At 48.2% G+C, this 14,470-nt stretch overlaps 1 protein-coding gene across 1 annotated transcript; it reads left to right on the plus strand.

The window, feature by feature from the left end:
- The first annotated feature begins 3,794 nt into the window (after window positions 1–3,794).
- Window positions 3,795–8,271, plus strand: LOC115307893 (endonuclease domain-containing 1 protein-like). The gene is made up of 3 exons (XM_029963958.1): window positions 3,795–3,892; window positions 5,108–5,430; window positions 7,676–8,271. The coding sequence occupies exons 2-3, from the start codon at window positions 5,143–5,145 to the stop codon at window positions 8,219–8,221; spliced, it is 834 nt and encodes a 277-aa protein (XP_029819818.1). The 5' UTR covers window positions 3,795–3,892; window positions 5,108–5,142; the 3' UTR covers window positions 8,222–8,271.
- Window positions 8,272–14,470: the final 6,199 nt, after the last annotated feature.

Below are 14,470 nucleotides of genomic sequence, written 5' to 3' on the forward strand. Positions count from 1 at the left end.
CTCTGCCCGAGGCAGGACTAATCCAAACTGTCCTTCCTAATGCATTTCTCATAAGCACCACAGGGACTTTGTCTCCAGTACATAAGGGTTCTGATTGGGCAGGGTCAGCTCGACTGGTAGAGCCTCAGGTGTTGCAATGTTGTTCCATAGTCCGACTCCTTGGTCATGTGCATCTCCATGACATACTTTCACAGTCAACATCTCTTCCTGGGCAGTGATGTCTTCCCACAGTTCACCAGCCCAGATGGGTTTCCCTCTGCACTGCCAATCGGCCTTTGCCATCAGTTCAACCACCCTGAGAGACCATTTGCTACCATCCCTCCACGAGTCAGTGCAGGGATTGAGTGTTGGCCATTTCTATCATTCAGTGATATCTAAAGGCAGCTGGAGGGCTTCCAGTTCTGCAACCTGCCTTGGTGGTGTCCGTGGGTCTGTTTTCCTTCCCCTCCCTCTGAAGGTGCTGTACCCCAAGGGGCAGTGTCCAGTAGGCAGTAGCCAGGGCCCAGCACTTTGCATAATTTTGCATCTCTCTGGAATGGCCACAGTAGTTTTCTTTCAAATATTCTGCTCCTTTATGAGGGCCCTGCACCTGGGCAGGGGTGAACTTCAAAACCACAGGAGCAGAATACTCCTTCAAAAGCTGGTCCATTTTGTCCCACATTCCCTGCCACTCAGGGTTATTCATCCCTAGGGCAGGTCTCTGGACAACTTGCCAAGAAATCTTTGTCCTGTCTCTAAACATGATGTCAACTGTACAGAGGAGACATAGTAGAATTAGCAATAAGAATATGCTGTCCTTAATATCCAGAGGGAATTCATTGTTCTCAAAAACTGTTGTAGCAGACCTGAAGGAAGAGAAGGGGGTGAAAGGCTGGGAAAAATTGTCCTCTCCTGTTCTCCCCACAGACTGGGGGAGATGGTTAATAAATCCCTAGAGGCAGCAGTCAAGGTCAGGGCAGGAGAACAACACTGAATACACATCCCCAATGACCCCTATTACCTTTGATTTTATAATGCCATGGACTGTCATCACAGGTGACCTGACTAAAGCAATCCTGACTCCAATGCCTGCTGTGGAAAAAAACACTGTGAGGAACACACAGTTGCAGGGAAAGGTTGGATCCCAAGGAGAAGAGTCAGCCCAGAGGACGCATAAACTTTGGACTTGCTCAGTTGCATCCATGTGCTGGCCCTTGGTCTAGCAGGAGGTCTGACTCTGAGCGAGTCACCTGCACAAGGAGCTTTTGACTGCACTGCTCAGGAACCAGAATTTGAATCTAGCCCATGACTAGTTTAGCCTGAGCTCATCTTCATGCCAGGTGATCTTTGGTACCAGCAGCTATCTGGGGATTGAGTAACACTTGGAGCACAGCTCTAACCCCAGCCAACCCTGCCAAGCAGTAGGAGAAATAATCTCTGATCCTCACCGCCTATTGTCTTTTACAAGCACATCAAACACCTGGATGTGAGATCATTAAGACAGAATTGCATGCAGTGCACACTTCCCGTCTGTTCTTGCTACATTGATTATTTATCTGTTGTTCTCTCAGGAAAATATCCTCCCACACAGAGAAGGTGCTGTGACTGCAGCAGGTTAGGACATTCCCCTGAAATTCCTGCTGGATTGACAGGTCAAGCTCATGACAATGAATGGGGAGAGGATGTTTGCATCAGAGGCCTGCCCATAAGGAAGGGAATTTGGCAAAGGATGGCTTTTGTATTTTGATGGTGTTCTTTGTCTAAGTAATGGAATACAGACATCTCGAGTGTAGGGATGTCAGCACAGAGTGGGACTCACCTCATGTAATCTGAGAGGTGTCAAGCAGAGCTTGTCCCTCTGGGAATCCTTCTGGTCATCAGAGAGAAGTGAGCACTTCTGTAGTGTAATTGCCTTCATCTGCCTGGTGGCAGCTGTGCCCTGGACGTGTGTATTCCTCTTGTCTTGACTGCACAGGGAGTGCTGAGAACCAACTCTTAACAGGGCAAATTCTGCTTAGCCAAAACCAGAGCTGCTGGGACTTCAAGTCCCTTAGATAGGGGGAGATAGGAGGGACTTCCTACAACTGTTATTAAAATGCATAAAAAAGCAGTGAAATGTAAAACCAGGAGCTCCTAGACTCCTGGGGTGTGATGAAACGTTCATGGCTTGTTTTTACCAGCAACCTCTGGCCAGGGTGACCTTGGTTTTTCTAACAGATCATTGGGGTCAACATGATGCTGAATGACCAGTGTCTGTAGGAGGCAGGTTTATTTTAAAACAACGTGGTTGCAGTGGAAAGGATGTTTGCAGACATTTTGGTTGTTTTCTATAAAAGTATAGAAATGTCAAGAAGAAAAAATCTAAGGAGAAGACAGAAGGAAAGAGAAGGAAAGGACAAGAATAGATAGTGGAGAGGAAGGAGATCACCACCCATGGATCTGGCAACGAGACCTCCAATTTTGGTGTCCGTAGCCTTGATCCTTTGGGGGTGGGGGCCAGAGACACAGAGAGTTGGATGGGTTCTATTCATTCCAGCTCTCATGAGAATGCCCCACTGCCTCCCCTGGAGTGGGGTTTTACACAGTGTGGTGCTACACTGTGGAACTGAGTCAGGGGATGCTCCGGGGGGTCTTTGGTGGTTTATGGCCCTTTCTAGTGACATGAGCACAGTTTGGCCTTGCTTCTTGCAACTGCTGCTTTGTCAGGCTAGTTGGGCCTCATCAGAAAGGAGGAAATATGATAAAAACGATACAAAGGATTGCCCCAGCGCTGCTGGATCTGCTTCTTATCAGCCTTGTCCCTTATCTGCCTCAAAACCACTTTAAGATGCCAGTTCCAGGTTATCAGGGACAAAATAAACCACAGGACTCAACGACTTCCTTCAAACACACTTGGGTCTATCACACTTCTTCTGGTCATTTCTGGTGGTGACAACCAACTTCTTTTCCAGTATTCCTGGACGTTTGGAAGTGGATGAAAATGAGTCCAGTTTAGTAGTGAATGAAGGATTATAGACTCATAGAAGACTCATTTTGAGTCTTGGAAGGGCTCTTAAAGATTATCTGGATCCAATCTGCTTCCATGGGCAGGGACATCTTCCACTAGACCAAGTTGCTCAGAGCCCCATCCAACCTGCCTTTGAACATTTCCAGGGATGGGGCAGCCACAGCTTCTGTGGGCAACCTGTGCCACTGTCTCACCACCTTCACAGCCAAGAGTTTCTTCCTCATATCCAAACTAAATCTACACTCCTTCAGTTTAAAGCCATTCCACCTTGTCCTATCAACTCCCAGCCCTTGTGCAAAGTCTCTCTCCAACTCTCTTGGACACCCTCAAAGAATTGGAAGGGGCTCTAATGTGTCCCCACGACCTTCTCTTTCCCAGGCTGGTGGCAGGAATACAGGCTCTTACAAAGCCTTGGCAATCCAGAAAGAGAAAATATGCAGGCTGGCCATATTAATTATCTCCTGAGAGGCTGCAGAAGAGCTGACTGTGAACATCTGGGGGTGCTCCGAGACAGGTTGGTCAAAGGGCACCAGAGATGTTCTGCCAGGAACAGAAACCTGTGTGGGTGCTGCAGCAGCAGTGGCTGTGGCCCCTGGGGAATGAGGAAATGGACAGGGATGTCACCAGACCCAGTTAACTGCTCCTGACCTGTGGCTTCAATCAGCTACCTTTGGAGAAACCCAGAAGAAATTGCAAATAGCAACTGTCACCCAATTTCTGTGAAAGGAGGAACAAATCTCCCCTGAGTAACAACAGAAAACTTCTCCTTTTTTTGAAATTCTGTTTTTATCAGATTTACAACTGGTTATATATTGCAGTGGGACTCCTGAGGGATCAGCCAACTGTTTCTCCAGGGAGAAGAGGCAAGGAGCGGCTCAGCTGCCTGTTCTGAGACTCTGCTTCAAGGTAAGTTCTTGTTCCTTTCTCAACATTGACTCCAATAATTTCAAGTATTTCCTTAGTTTTGGAATAAAGAGATCAGACAAAGCATAGGCTGGAGTTGCTGAGCTCCACCATCTGCCTTCCATGGAGAAATGAGAGGTTATGCATGCACTGAATTGTGCAGCTCTTTAATTTTTTGTATTAAGGAGGGCAAGGACAGAAGGATGGATTTGGGAGAGAAAATCAAACCAAGTCACCTGGAAAATTCACACCATAGTGTTAAATAAGAATGGAGGGAGGGGGGTGAGGTGTGGTGCCGAGCTTATGGAGTACCAAAATTCCACCCATGACCTTGCAAAAAACCTCGGGACAAACATAGGTGACGGCTACACTCCTGGGCAAACTTAGTCTGAAACCCTGTGTGGGAGATGTTACAACTCTTCCTTCCAGGAGATCATATATAAAGAGGCAGTCTCTGACTGCAGCAGAGACATTTCAAAGTCCTCTGCCACTCTGGGGCTGGGAGCAGAGTCCTGAGACGATATTTCCTATGGTAAGTTGGTTTCTCTCAATCTGATATTGAGTAAGTGAGGTATATTTTAAGCTCATGGAGGGGTTGGTGCGAAAGGACCTTTCAGGAACTTCTCTGCTTGATTTGGGGCAGAGATGGTCCTGCTCTGCAGAGCACTGTACAAAGCCACTGCTTGTGGCTCAAATTTTGAGTTTCCTCATCACTGGTCCCCATGTTCCTGATCCAGGGCTGGTAAAGAGAAAAAGGAGCAGATATCTTGGGTGAGAGCAAGGGTGTGTGTAGCTCTATATCCTGAACTGATTGGATATGAAGAGATAAAGCTCAGGGCAAAGGGTCAGAAGAGAGCAAATGTGCAAGGTGCCTTGTCAAGTCTTCCACAGTCCTCAGCCCAGACCCTTTTGCAGTGTCAGGTGGGCTGTGGCAGCTTTCTGTCCCATGAATCCTTACAGCTGCCTCTCCTGTCTGCCTTCTTTCAAATGGCAGACAAAAGATGAATTCTCCCTCTGCTGCATCCTGTACCTTAACCCTATTTTAGATTTCACCCTTTTTACCCTGACGGTTTTGCATATCCAGGAGGCCAGACAGTACCCTCTTCTTGGTCTCTCATAGTCCTCTTATCAGCCAGCTGTGTCCCACCTGTACAAAAATGACTGCAGGCCATGGTCAGCTATCTCCAAGCTGAGTGTCCCTCTGCATTTGCCTTCCAGGGGAGCAAGAGCCCTTCACCTGAAATCCTCCCACGATGCTGTGGCTGCTCCTGCTGCAGGTCTGGGAGAGCTGCCTCTGGCTAGGACACGGCGAGGTGGTGGAGTCCTTTGCAAATACATGTAATGAGTTTTTCTACCAGAAAATGCCTGCAACAAATGGTCTGCTGCCAGAGAACCCAGCCTGGATCTGCCAGACCTTCAAAGACCAGCCTTTCTATGCCACCTTGTATGACAAAGACAGGCGTATTCCTGTGTACTCTGCTTACATCTACCAGTTTGACACTAGCAAGAGAGTTACACCATTATGGATGGTTGAGCCCCAGGTGAGTGTCCTCTTTTACAGCATGTCACCCTCCAGTAACTGAAAGATGAACTGCAGCATTTAACCAAACATCTCTATTTCCTCCCACCCCCATACACACACATGCAAATGGACCCACTGGGTGGGATTCATCTCATCTCACTTCAAACACCTGCACCACATGATTCCTCTGATGTATTTCAAACAGCAGCAGCAGGAGCAGGAGTCCTATCTCAAAGGTGTCCAGTTTTCTGCATTGACCTGAGAGCAACATAAGTCAAATCCCATTCCATTCCAAAGTCAAACCGATGCCCCTCTCTGTACCCTGCTGTGGTGGGAGACCAAGTGATGGGGAAAAGGCATCCAACAGCAGCTAAATTTGGGGGATCAAGAATCCTGCTGGATTCTGATCTCCACTTTACCCTGAGATGTTTTGCATCCCTGACAGAGCTTAATTTCTCACAGTTAAGACTCTATTTGTCTTTGTAAGTGACCTGAGAGAAGTGAGGAGAAACTCAGAATTGGGTGAGATGACCCAGGGAAAAAGCCTTGGCACAGGCACTGAGTGATGAGAGGGTTTGGTGAACCCTGGGGAATGTATTGAGTGATATTTCAGGCAGTGAAAAGTGAGGAGCATCAGTGTCAGTCCAGTCAGAAGGGGGTGATCTCCAGCCATGGCCAGTTGCCCCTGAGCACTATTGCCTCAGGCTTGGTTCAGAAGGATCCACCAGACACTCAGATCTCCACAAACAATAGAGCTCTCCCAAATGTCCTTCAGACCTCCAGTGAAAAAGACCAAGGGAATTATGGAACAGAAAGAGAGGAAGTGCAGGTCATTGCTAAGGACAGAGTAGCAGGAGGGAATTTAGGTGTTCATGAGTGACAGAAGAAAGTCATCTGCCCTGTTCCAGAGGGAGAAGAAATATGTTGTTCCAAACATGAACAGAAAGGTGTTGGAGTTACCAAAAAAAAAAAAATCCATTTGCACTTTGTACCTATTGGAACTCAAACAACTAATATGATATTGCACCACTGCAGCCTCCACATTTAGTGGGGATAAAGCTTCTCTCTTTTCATAGACTCATAGACTCATAGAGGGCTTTGTGTTGGAAAGAACATCAAAGATCATCTCAATTCAACCCCCTTGCCATGGGAAGGGCCACCTCCCACTAGACCTGGTTGCTCAGAATTCCATCCAACCTGGCTCTTTTACTCCTGGACCATGGAGCCAGGCCTCCTGCAAACTCTTTGATTTGGTAACTTTCTCCAGAGGTCCTTTTTCAGTACTTGGGTTCCTCAGGACTCTTTGGGGATTATGAGCTGTTGAAGAGGCTGATCATTTTTAACTTCTTTTTAGTGAAGCTGCAGAAGATACTTGCTGTCCCAGATCAGCTCTGAGACACATTATTAGGACTGCAGTGGCAGATCCCATTTGCATTGAGGTCAAAAAAACCTTCATCCTTGCAGTGACCTGTAGCCCCCCCTGGGAAACCTCACCTCTAGGACTGGTTTCTCAACACGTCTCCCTGGGTATGGGGTTACAGGAGGCAAACCCTGGTGTTCCAGGAGTGTGGTACACCTGTAGCAGCCACAGATGGAATCAGAGAATGACAGACTGGGGGTGGGAGGATGTGGGGAGAGCTCTGGGCAGATGTGGGGTGTGGAGCCAGGATGAAATGGAATCAATATGTCAGGGAAGGTTTCTTACCAAACCTAGGAGTGGAAAATTCTAATTGTCTCATGTATCCAGCCACATTCTCAGTACAGGCTGCAGGCTGGATCACAAAGGTCACAAGTTATGGCTTTATTAATATAATAAATAAATAAACCATACGGACCCAGTTAGTTGGTTGGGGGTTCAAAGACAAATCCTCTTTATTAAAATGAGACACCACCTTATTGCTGGGTTAACATGTCACACCATGTGACCTTAACAACCAATCACCATGGGTATGTCACTGCCCATGAGTGGGAGTACTTTGGGACTTCATTTCCCAGGATGCCCCCCTGGCATCCTTCCTTAAACCTGACCCCTACAACAAGTCAAAAGGAGAGCTGTCACATTCTGAGCTTCTTTTGTCTTAAAAGCTCTTGTGTTCAGCCAGGAGGGGCAGCTAGAGGATTTCTCTAGATTTATACATTTCCATACAATGAGATGACAAGAAATTAGATCTTGACACTCACAGACTTCTGCTCCAGGGAGACTTGCTCCATTACTCCCATCCTCAATACTAACATGTTTTCTTTCCTCTTCCTTACCTGTCAAGCTGATACGGGACAATTTGCCCAAAGACATGGAAACAGAGGCAACCCTCAGAGAAACTTACGAAGTCAGCCAAGATGATATCAGCGAGAGCCAGGCTGTCTACCAAGACTACCTTAAACTTAAAGGTTTGGACCGTGGCCATTTGAACCCCGCTTCCCATCACGACACCCAGGACGGCAGGGACGCGACCTTCACCCTCACCAACATAGTGCCCCAGAACACTGCACTCAACAACGGCAAATGGAATGTCTATGAGCAGAAAACGATGCCCAAGAAAAGCAAGGACTGTCAAACCACCTATGCCATTGTGGGTGCTGTGCCTGGGAACTCCTCCATTGCCGGTGGGAGGGTTAATGTACCCAGCCACATCTGGGCCAGTGCCTGCTGCAAGACCAACAACAACACCGTGATTGCTTGGGCAGCCATTGCTGAGAACGATAAGGACAAGATCCGGGTCCTCAAGCTGGGGGCGCTGGAGGAAACGTTGGCTGAGCTGTATAACAGGGGACCGGTTTCTCTGTTCCATGTGGACTGTCCCCGTACATAAGCCTCACATCCTGGATGCAAAAGGCTTGAGGGCTTTTCCCACATATCACAGAATCACAGAATGCTTTGAGTTGGAATGGACCTCAAGGATCATCCAGTTCCAAACCCCCCTGCAAAACAGCAGGGACACCTTCCACTAGACCAGGTTGCTCAGAGCCATGTCCAACCTGGCCTTGAACACTTCCAGGGATGGGGTAGACACAGCTTCGCTGAGCAACCTGTATCAGTGTTTCACCACCTCACAGGGAAGAATTTCTTTCTGATTCAAAGCCTGACCCTGCCCTCTGCCAGTTTAAATCCCCCTTCTCCCATCACTCCATGTCCTTGTACAAAGCCCCTCTCCAATTCTGGAGACTCTTCAGGTACTGGAATGGGATCTAAATTCTCCTCAGAGCCTTCTCCAGCTGAACACCCCAGCTCTCTCAGCCTGTCTCCAGAGCAGAGGTGATCCAGCTCTCAGAGTACCTTTGTGACCTCCTGTGGAGGTCCAACAGGTTTGTGTCCTTCTCATGTTGTGGCCCCAGGGCTGCAGGCAGTACTGAAGGTGGGGTCTTTCAGGAGCAGAGTAGAGGGGAAAAAATGCCCTGTGCAGTGTCCATCCTGCTCCCTTCTCTGGTAGGTTTCCAGCTCTGTCCATTAGGGCAACTCCTCCGTCTACCCTGATAAAAGGAGAAAGAGGTGGGTAGAGCCTCCAGCTGGTTTGCTTTGCTGCCCATGCTGGCAGAGAGCTCTTAGGGATGAGTCCTTGCCCTGGCAGTCTGGAGGGAAGAGCTGGAGAAGAGCCCATGGACAAGGAAATCAGAGCTTCTCAGTGAGACCAGAAGGGCTTTGCCTTGTTTCCCTTTTGCTCCATGCCCAGAGACAGGTCTTAGTTCCTTCCTCTCCTCATTAGCTGTCCCTCAGAGTGTGCTGCTGACTTGTCCCTCCCCTCCTTAGGAAGGCTGTGGGACGAGGGTGGCCCAGGTTGCCCACAGGTGTTGTGGAGTCTCCATTGCTGAAGATGCTCAAGCCCCAAGTGGACATGATCCTGGACAACCTGCTCTAGCTGAGCCTGCTTGAGCAGGGCTCTGGACTAGGAGATCTTCAGAGGTCCCTCCAAACCTCAGCAATGCAGTGATTCTGTGATGCTGGGAACCAGATTTTGTTTGCTTGCTTTTGAAACCTGCACCTTGTAGAAGTAGGAACTGAAGTGTGAGATAGGCAGGCTCAGGCATCAGATCTACAGGAAGCTTTGACCGGTCAGAGATAAATTTCTGTCTGTGATACACTGCTTGGATAACTTCATTCTCTGCTGTGCTTCTGAACCTTTTCTGCAGATTTATGGCTAAAGGATTTTGTGAAATGTATACTTTCTGTCCAGTATAATCAATGTATTCAATGTATCAATCAAAAGATCCGTGTGTGCCAGATCATGTAGTTCCTGAGTAGTTCACAACAAAAATCATTTGTTCCAGTGCTGGATTGCAGGGTCATCTTATATATAAGCCACAAGTTGCTTCTTGCTGAAATTTCCACCACGGGTGATGTCACAATCCCCAGAGCATCCTTGCAGGAGGAGGGGTGTCCAAATACAATCTAAAGATGCCATCACATTTACTAAAGTGTCCCCATCAGACTGCAGTTACTTCTGCTAGGAATGTGCATGAACCAAGTGGATCAGGCTGCAAACAGCTCCTACAAGCTGTGTCACTTCCAGAGGTACCAGCTTGAGCCTGAACTTCTCAGCTCAGCAGCTGTTGTTCACCATCCTACAGTGTCTCATATCTCACCCTGGACCTATGTCCATGGGGGCTGTAAAATATCAGAAGATAAGAGGCTAATGTGTATGTCTCAAACCCCAATAGCTGCATGGCTGTGGAGTCTGCCAAGGATTGCTCATAATGACACACCACGAGAAAGAACAAGATGTGGCTGGAGAAGGGGCCATGGGGACATAGGGCAGCACAAATATCCTTGTTGGAGTTCCTGGAGATAAGCACAACACAGTACAGCCCATGTGTAGGAATGAGGCCCAGAAGTGAGCATGGACGGCAGGGGGAGAACAGGAACACCCAAGACCCCCAAAGCCCTCCGACCCCTTTCCAGAAAGGTCGGACAGAACAGACTGCACACAAAAACTGATTTGCTGTAGTGGGTTGACCCTGGTTGGATGCCTGGTACCCTCTAAAGCTGCTTTCTCACTCCCATCTCCAATGGGAAAGAGGAGAGAAATATAACAAAGGATTATGAGCTGAGATAAGTATCAGGACAGATCACTCACCGATCAGCGTCACGGGCAAAGCAGACTCCATGACTGGTGCAACCGGATGAGTCCATACTCATTGTCCATGGTATTTCCTGGTTACAGTGGCAGTTTCATTCAGCAACCAGTATTAGATATGCAATCCACGCTTACAGATGGTTCTCACCCAAAATCAAATCCCCCTGAGGTACGCATTGTTTTTCCCCCACTTTCCCCAAATGCACTCAGGTCCTTGAGCAAAATCAATCCCACGAGTGGGTTTGCCTCTGCCCGAGGCAGGACTAATCCAAACTGTCCTTCCTAATGCATTTCTCATAAGCACCACAGGGACTTTGTCTCCAGTACATAAGGATTCTGAATGGGCAGGGCCCGCTCGACTGGTAGAGCCTCAGGTGTTGCAGTGTTGTTCTGTAGCCTGACTCCTCGGTCATGTGCATCTCCATGACATACTTTCACAGTCAACATCTCTTCCTGGGCAGTGATGTCTTCCCACAGTTCACCAGCCCAGATGGGTTTCCCTCTGTGCTGCTGACCAGCCTTTGCCATCAGTTCAACCACCCTGAGAGACCATTTGCTACCATCCCTCCACGAGTCAGTGCAGGGATTGAGTGTTGGCCATTTCTCTCATTCAGCGATATCTAAAGGCAGCTGGAGGGCTTCCAGCTCTGCAACCTGCCTTGGTGATGTCTGTGGGTCTGTTTTCCTTCCCCTCCCCCTGAAGGTGCTGTACCCCAAGGAGCAGTGTCCAGTAGGCAGTAGCCAGGGCCCAGCACTTTGCATAATTTTGCATCTCTCTGGAACTGCCACAGCAGTTTTCTTTCAAATATTCTACAACTTGATCAGGGTCCTGCACCTGTTCAAGGGTGAACTTCAAAACCACAGGAGCAGAATACTCCTTCAAAAGCTGGCCCATTTTCTCCCACATTCCCTGCCACTCAGGGTTATTCATTCCTAGGGCAGGTCTCTGGACAACTTGCCAAGAAATCTTTGTCCTGTCTCTAAACATGATGTCAACTGTACAGAGGAGACATAGTAGAATTAGCAATAAGAATATGCCGTCCTTAACATCCAGAGGGAATTCATTGTTCTCAAAAACTGTTGTAGCAGACCTGAAGGAAGAGAAGGGGGTGAAAGGCTGGGAAAAATTGTCCTCTCCTGTTCTCTGGTCAGACTGTGGGAGATGGTTAATAAATCCCTAGAGGCAGCAGTCAAGGTCAGGGCAGGAGAACAACACTGAATACACATCCCCAATGACCCCTATTACCTCTGATGTTATAATGCCATGGACTGTCATCACAGGTGACCTGACTAAAGCAATCCTGACTCCAATGCCTGCTGTGGAGAAAAGCATTGTGAGGAACACACAGTTGCAGGGAAAGGTTGGATCCCAAGGAGAAGAGTCAGCCCAGAGGACGCATAAAATTTGGACTTGCTCAGTTGCATCCATGGGCTGGCCCTTGGTCTAGCAGGAGGTCTGACTCTGAGCGAGTCACCTGCACAAGGAGCTTTTGACTGCACTGCTCAGGAACCTGAATTTGAATCTAGCCCATGACTGAGCTCATCTTCATGCTTTGGTACCAGCAGCTATCTGGGGATTGAGTAACACTTGGAGCACAGCTCTAACCCCAGCCAACCCTGCCAAGCAGTAGGAGAAATACTCTCTGATCCTCACCGCCTATTGTCTTTTACAAGCACATCAAACACCTGGATGTGAGATCATTAAGACAGAATTGCATGCAGTGCACACTTCCCATCTGTTCTTGCTACATTGATTATTTATCTGTTGTTCTCTCAGGAAAATATCCTCCCACACAGGGAAGGTGCTGTGACTGCAGCAGGTTAGGAAATTCCCCTGAAATTCCTGCTGAATTGACAGGTCAAGCTCATGACAGTGCATGGTGAGAGGATGTTTGCATCAGAGGCCTGCCCATGAGGAAGGGAATTGGCAAAGAATGGCTTTTGTATTTTGATGGTATTCTTTGTCTAAGTAATGGAATACAGACATCTCGAGTGTAGGGATGTCAACACAGAGTGGGACTCACCTCGTGTAATCTGAGAGGTGTCAAGCAGAGCTTGTCCCTCTGGGAATCCTTCTGGTCATCAGAGAGAAGTGAGCACTTTTGCAGTGTAATTGCCTTCATCTGCCTGGTGGCAGCTGTGCCCTGGATATGTGTATTCCTCTTGTCTTGACTGCACAGGGAGTGCTGAGAACCAGCTCTTAACAGGGCAAATCCTGCTTAGTCAAAACCAGAGCTGCTGGGACTTCAAGTCCCTTAGATAGGGGGAGAGAGGAGGGACTTCTTACAATTGTTTTCTGTGTTAGTCCTTCTCTAAGAGCCAGTTTCTTGCACATGCCGTTTAATTAGGGCATGTTCCTGATCAGCCCAGGCTTTGAGTCCTGGCTGCTTTCTTCACCCACACATTGTGATGCAGCAGTGGGCCTCAGTGTCTGGGAGTCATCTGCCTATTCCACTGGTGCTCAGCTTTATTCCAGATGTGGATTTTAAGTAACAGGTGTATCCACTGTCTCTAACGTTTACATCCTTGAAATGCCCCTGGAAAACATTACCATGTCTTGGGCACTCAAAATGCAAAGGGTTTCCCACTGACCTCCCATCGTATGTACTCAGCTGGAGTGGTTGGCTCATGTCCTTGTCCACTGTAAGACAAACCATCATCCAGCAGTTGGGGAGCACAGACTGTTTGCTCCTGCTCTGTCCGGCACAGATCCTGACTTAAACTTACTAAGTTTTCCAATGAACTCCTAAGGTCATCTCAGTGGCATTTTAGCACTTCACACCCAGTGGTGTTATCACCATTCCAAAAGCCTTTATGTCAAGTCTGTTCAGGAATCACTGAGGGTGAGCATTGCCCAAGATTCAGGAATGGAGGATCTGTTTACTCAGTCTTCTGGATTTTTCAGGAGTGGCAAGAAAGTCCCAAACCCACAAAATGACAGAACACCTTGTCACAAAGATGGTGAAGGGTGTAGAGGGGAAGCTGTATGAGGTCTCTTGGCTTGTTCAGCCTGGGGAAGAGGAGACTGAGAGAAAACCTCAACCTCACTGTGGTCTGCAGCTTCCTCATGAGGGGCAGTGGAGGGGCAGGCACTGATCTCTTCTGTCTCATGACCAGTGACAGGACCCGAGGGAATGACCTGCAACTGGGAAGTTTAGGTTGGATATTAGGAAAAGATTCCTCACCCAGAGAGTGGATGAGCACTGGAACAGTCTCCCCCTGGAAGTGGTGACAGCAGCAAGCCTGTCAGAGTTCAGGGAGCATTTAGACAGCACTCTCAGGCATGTGGTGGGATTGTTGGATTTTCCCATGTAGGGACAAGAGTGTGACTGGAGGATCCTTGTGGGTCGCTCCCAGCTCAGGCTGTTCTGTGATTTTAGGATTACACTTAATGGGAACAAGGGCTCTCCTGTCAATTTCAGCATTTCCAAGTGCTTTCTCTTAAATCACAGTTTGAGTCTCTTAATAGGAGTTGATGTCTGTGTATCAGCAGGATCTGCCACCTCCTACCATGCAGCATTGTCACCTCTCTCCTGGCTGGAGGCAGTGAGCACTGAATGAATAGAGTTGACACATTCAGAGGTGAAGGGTAGATCAGTGTTGCCCATGGCAGACAGCTGACCCTTCCTGCCATGTCACATCCACAGACCCCCAGGGGATGCCAAGTCCAGCAGAGATGACCCAAGGCACAGCCCCTGATCACAAGGGCTGCTCTTCCTCATGAGCAACGAGGCCCTTCCTCTGGAGTCTGGTCTGACATATTTCCGCTTGCAGTCAATAATCTCATTTCCATATGGAGTGAGACAACAGATAAACAGGAAATCATATTAATGTGACTGCTAATTACCCTCCGCATAATTAATGTCCAGTAGCAAACAAAGCCTGTATATATTGAAGCGTGGCTCTTCCAGCGGTGTGGCTTTCCAAAGAAGCGGGTTGGTGTATCCAACGGGATCCATCTCTCCTTGTGGAAGAGACGAGCTGCTGGGA

The sequence above is a fragment of the Manacus vitellinus genome, unplaced genomic scaffold (genome assembly GCF_001715985.3).
Source record: "Manacus vitellinus isolate BGI_N305 unplaced genomic scaffold, ASM171598v3 scaffold_65_pilon, whole genome shotgun sequence".
Taxonomy (NCBI): Eukaryota; Metazoa; Chordata; class Aves; order Passeriformes; family Pipridae; genus Manacus; species Manacus vitellinus.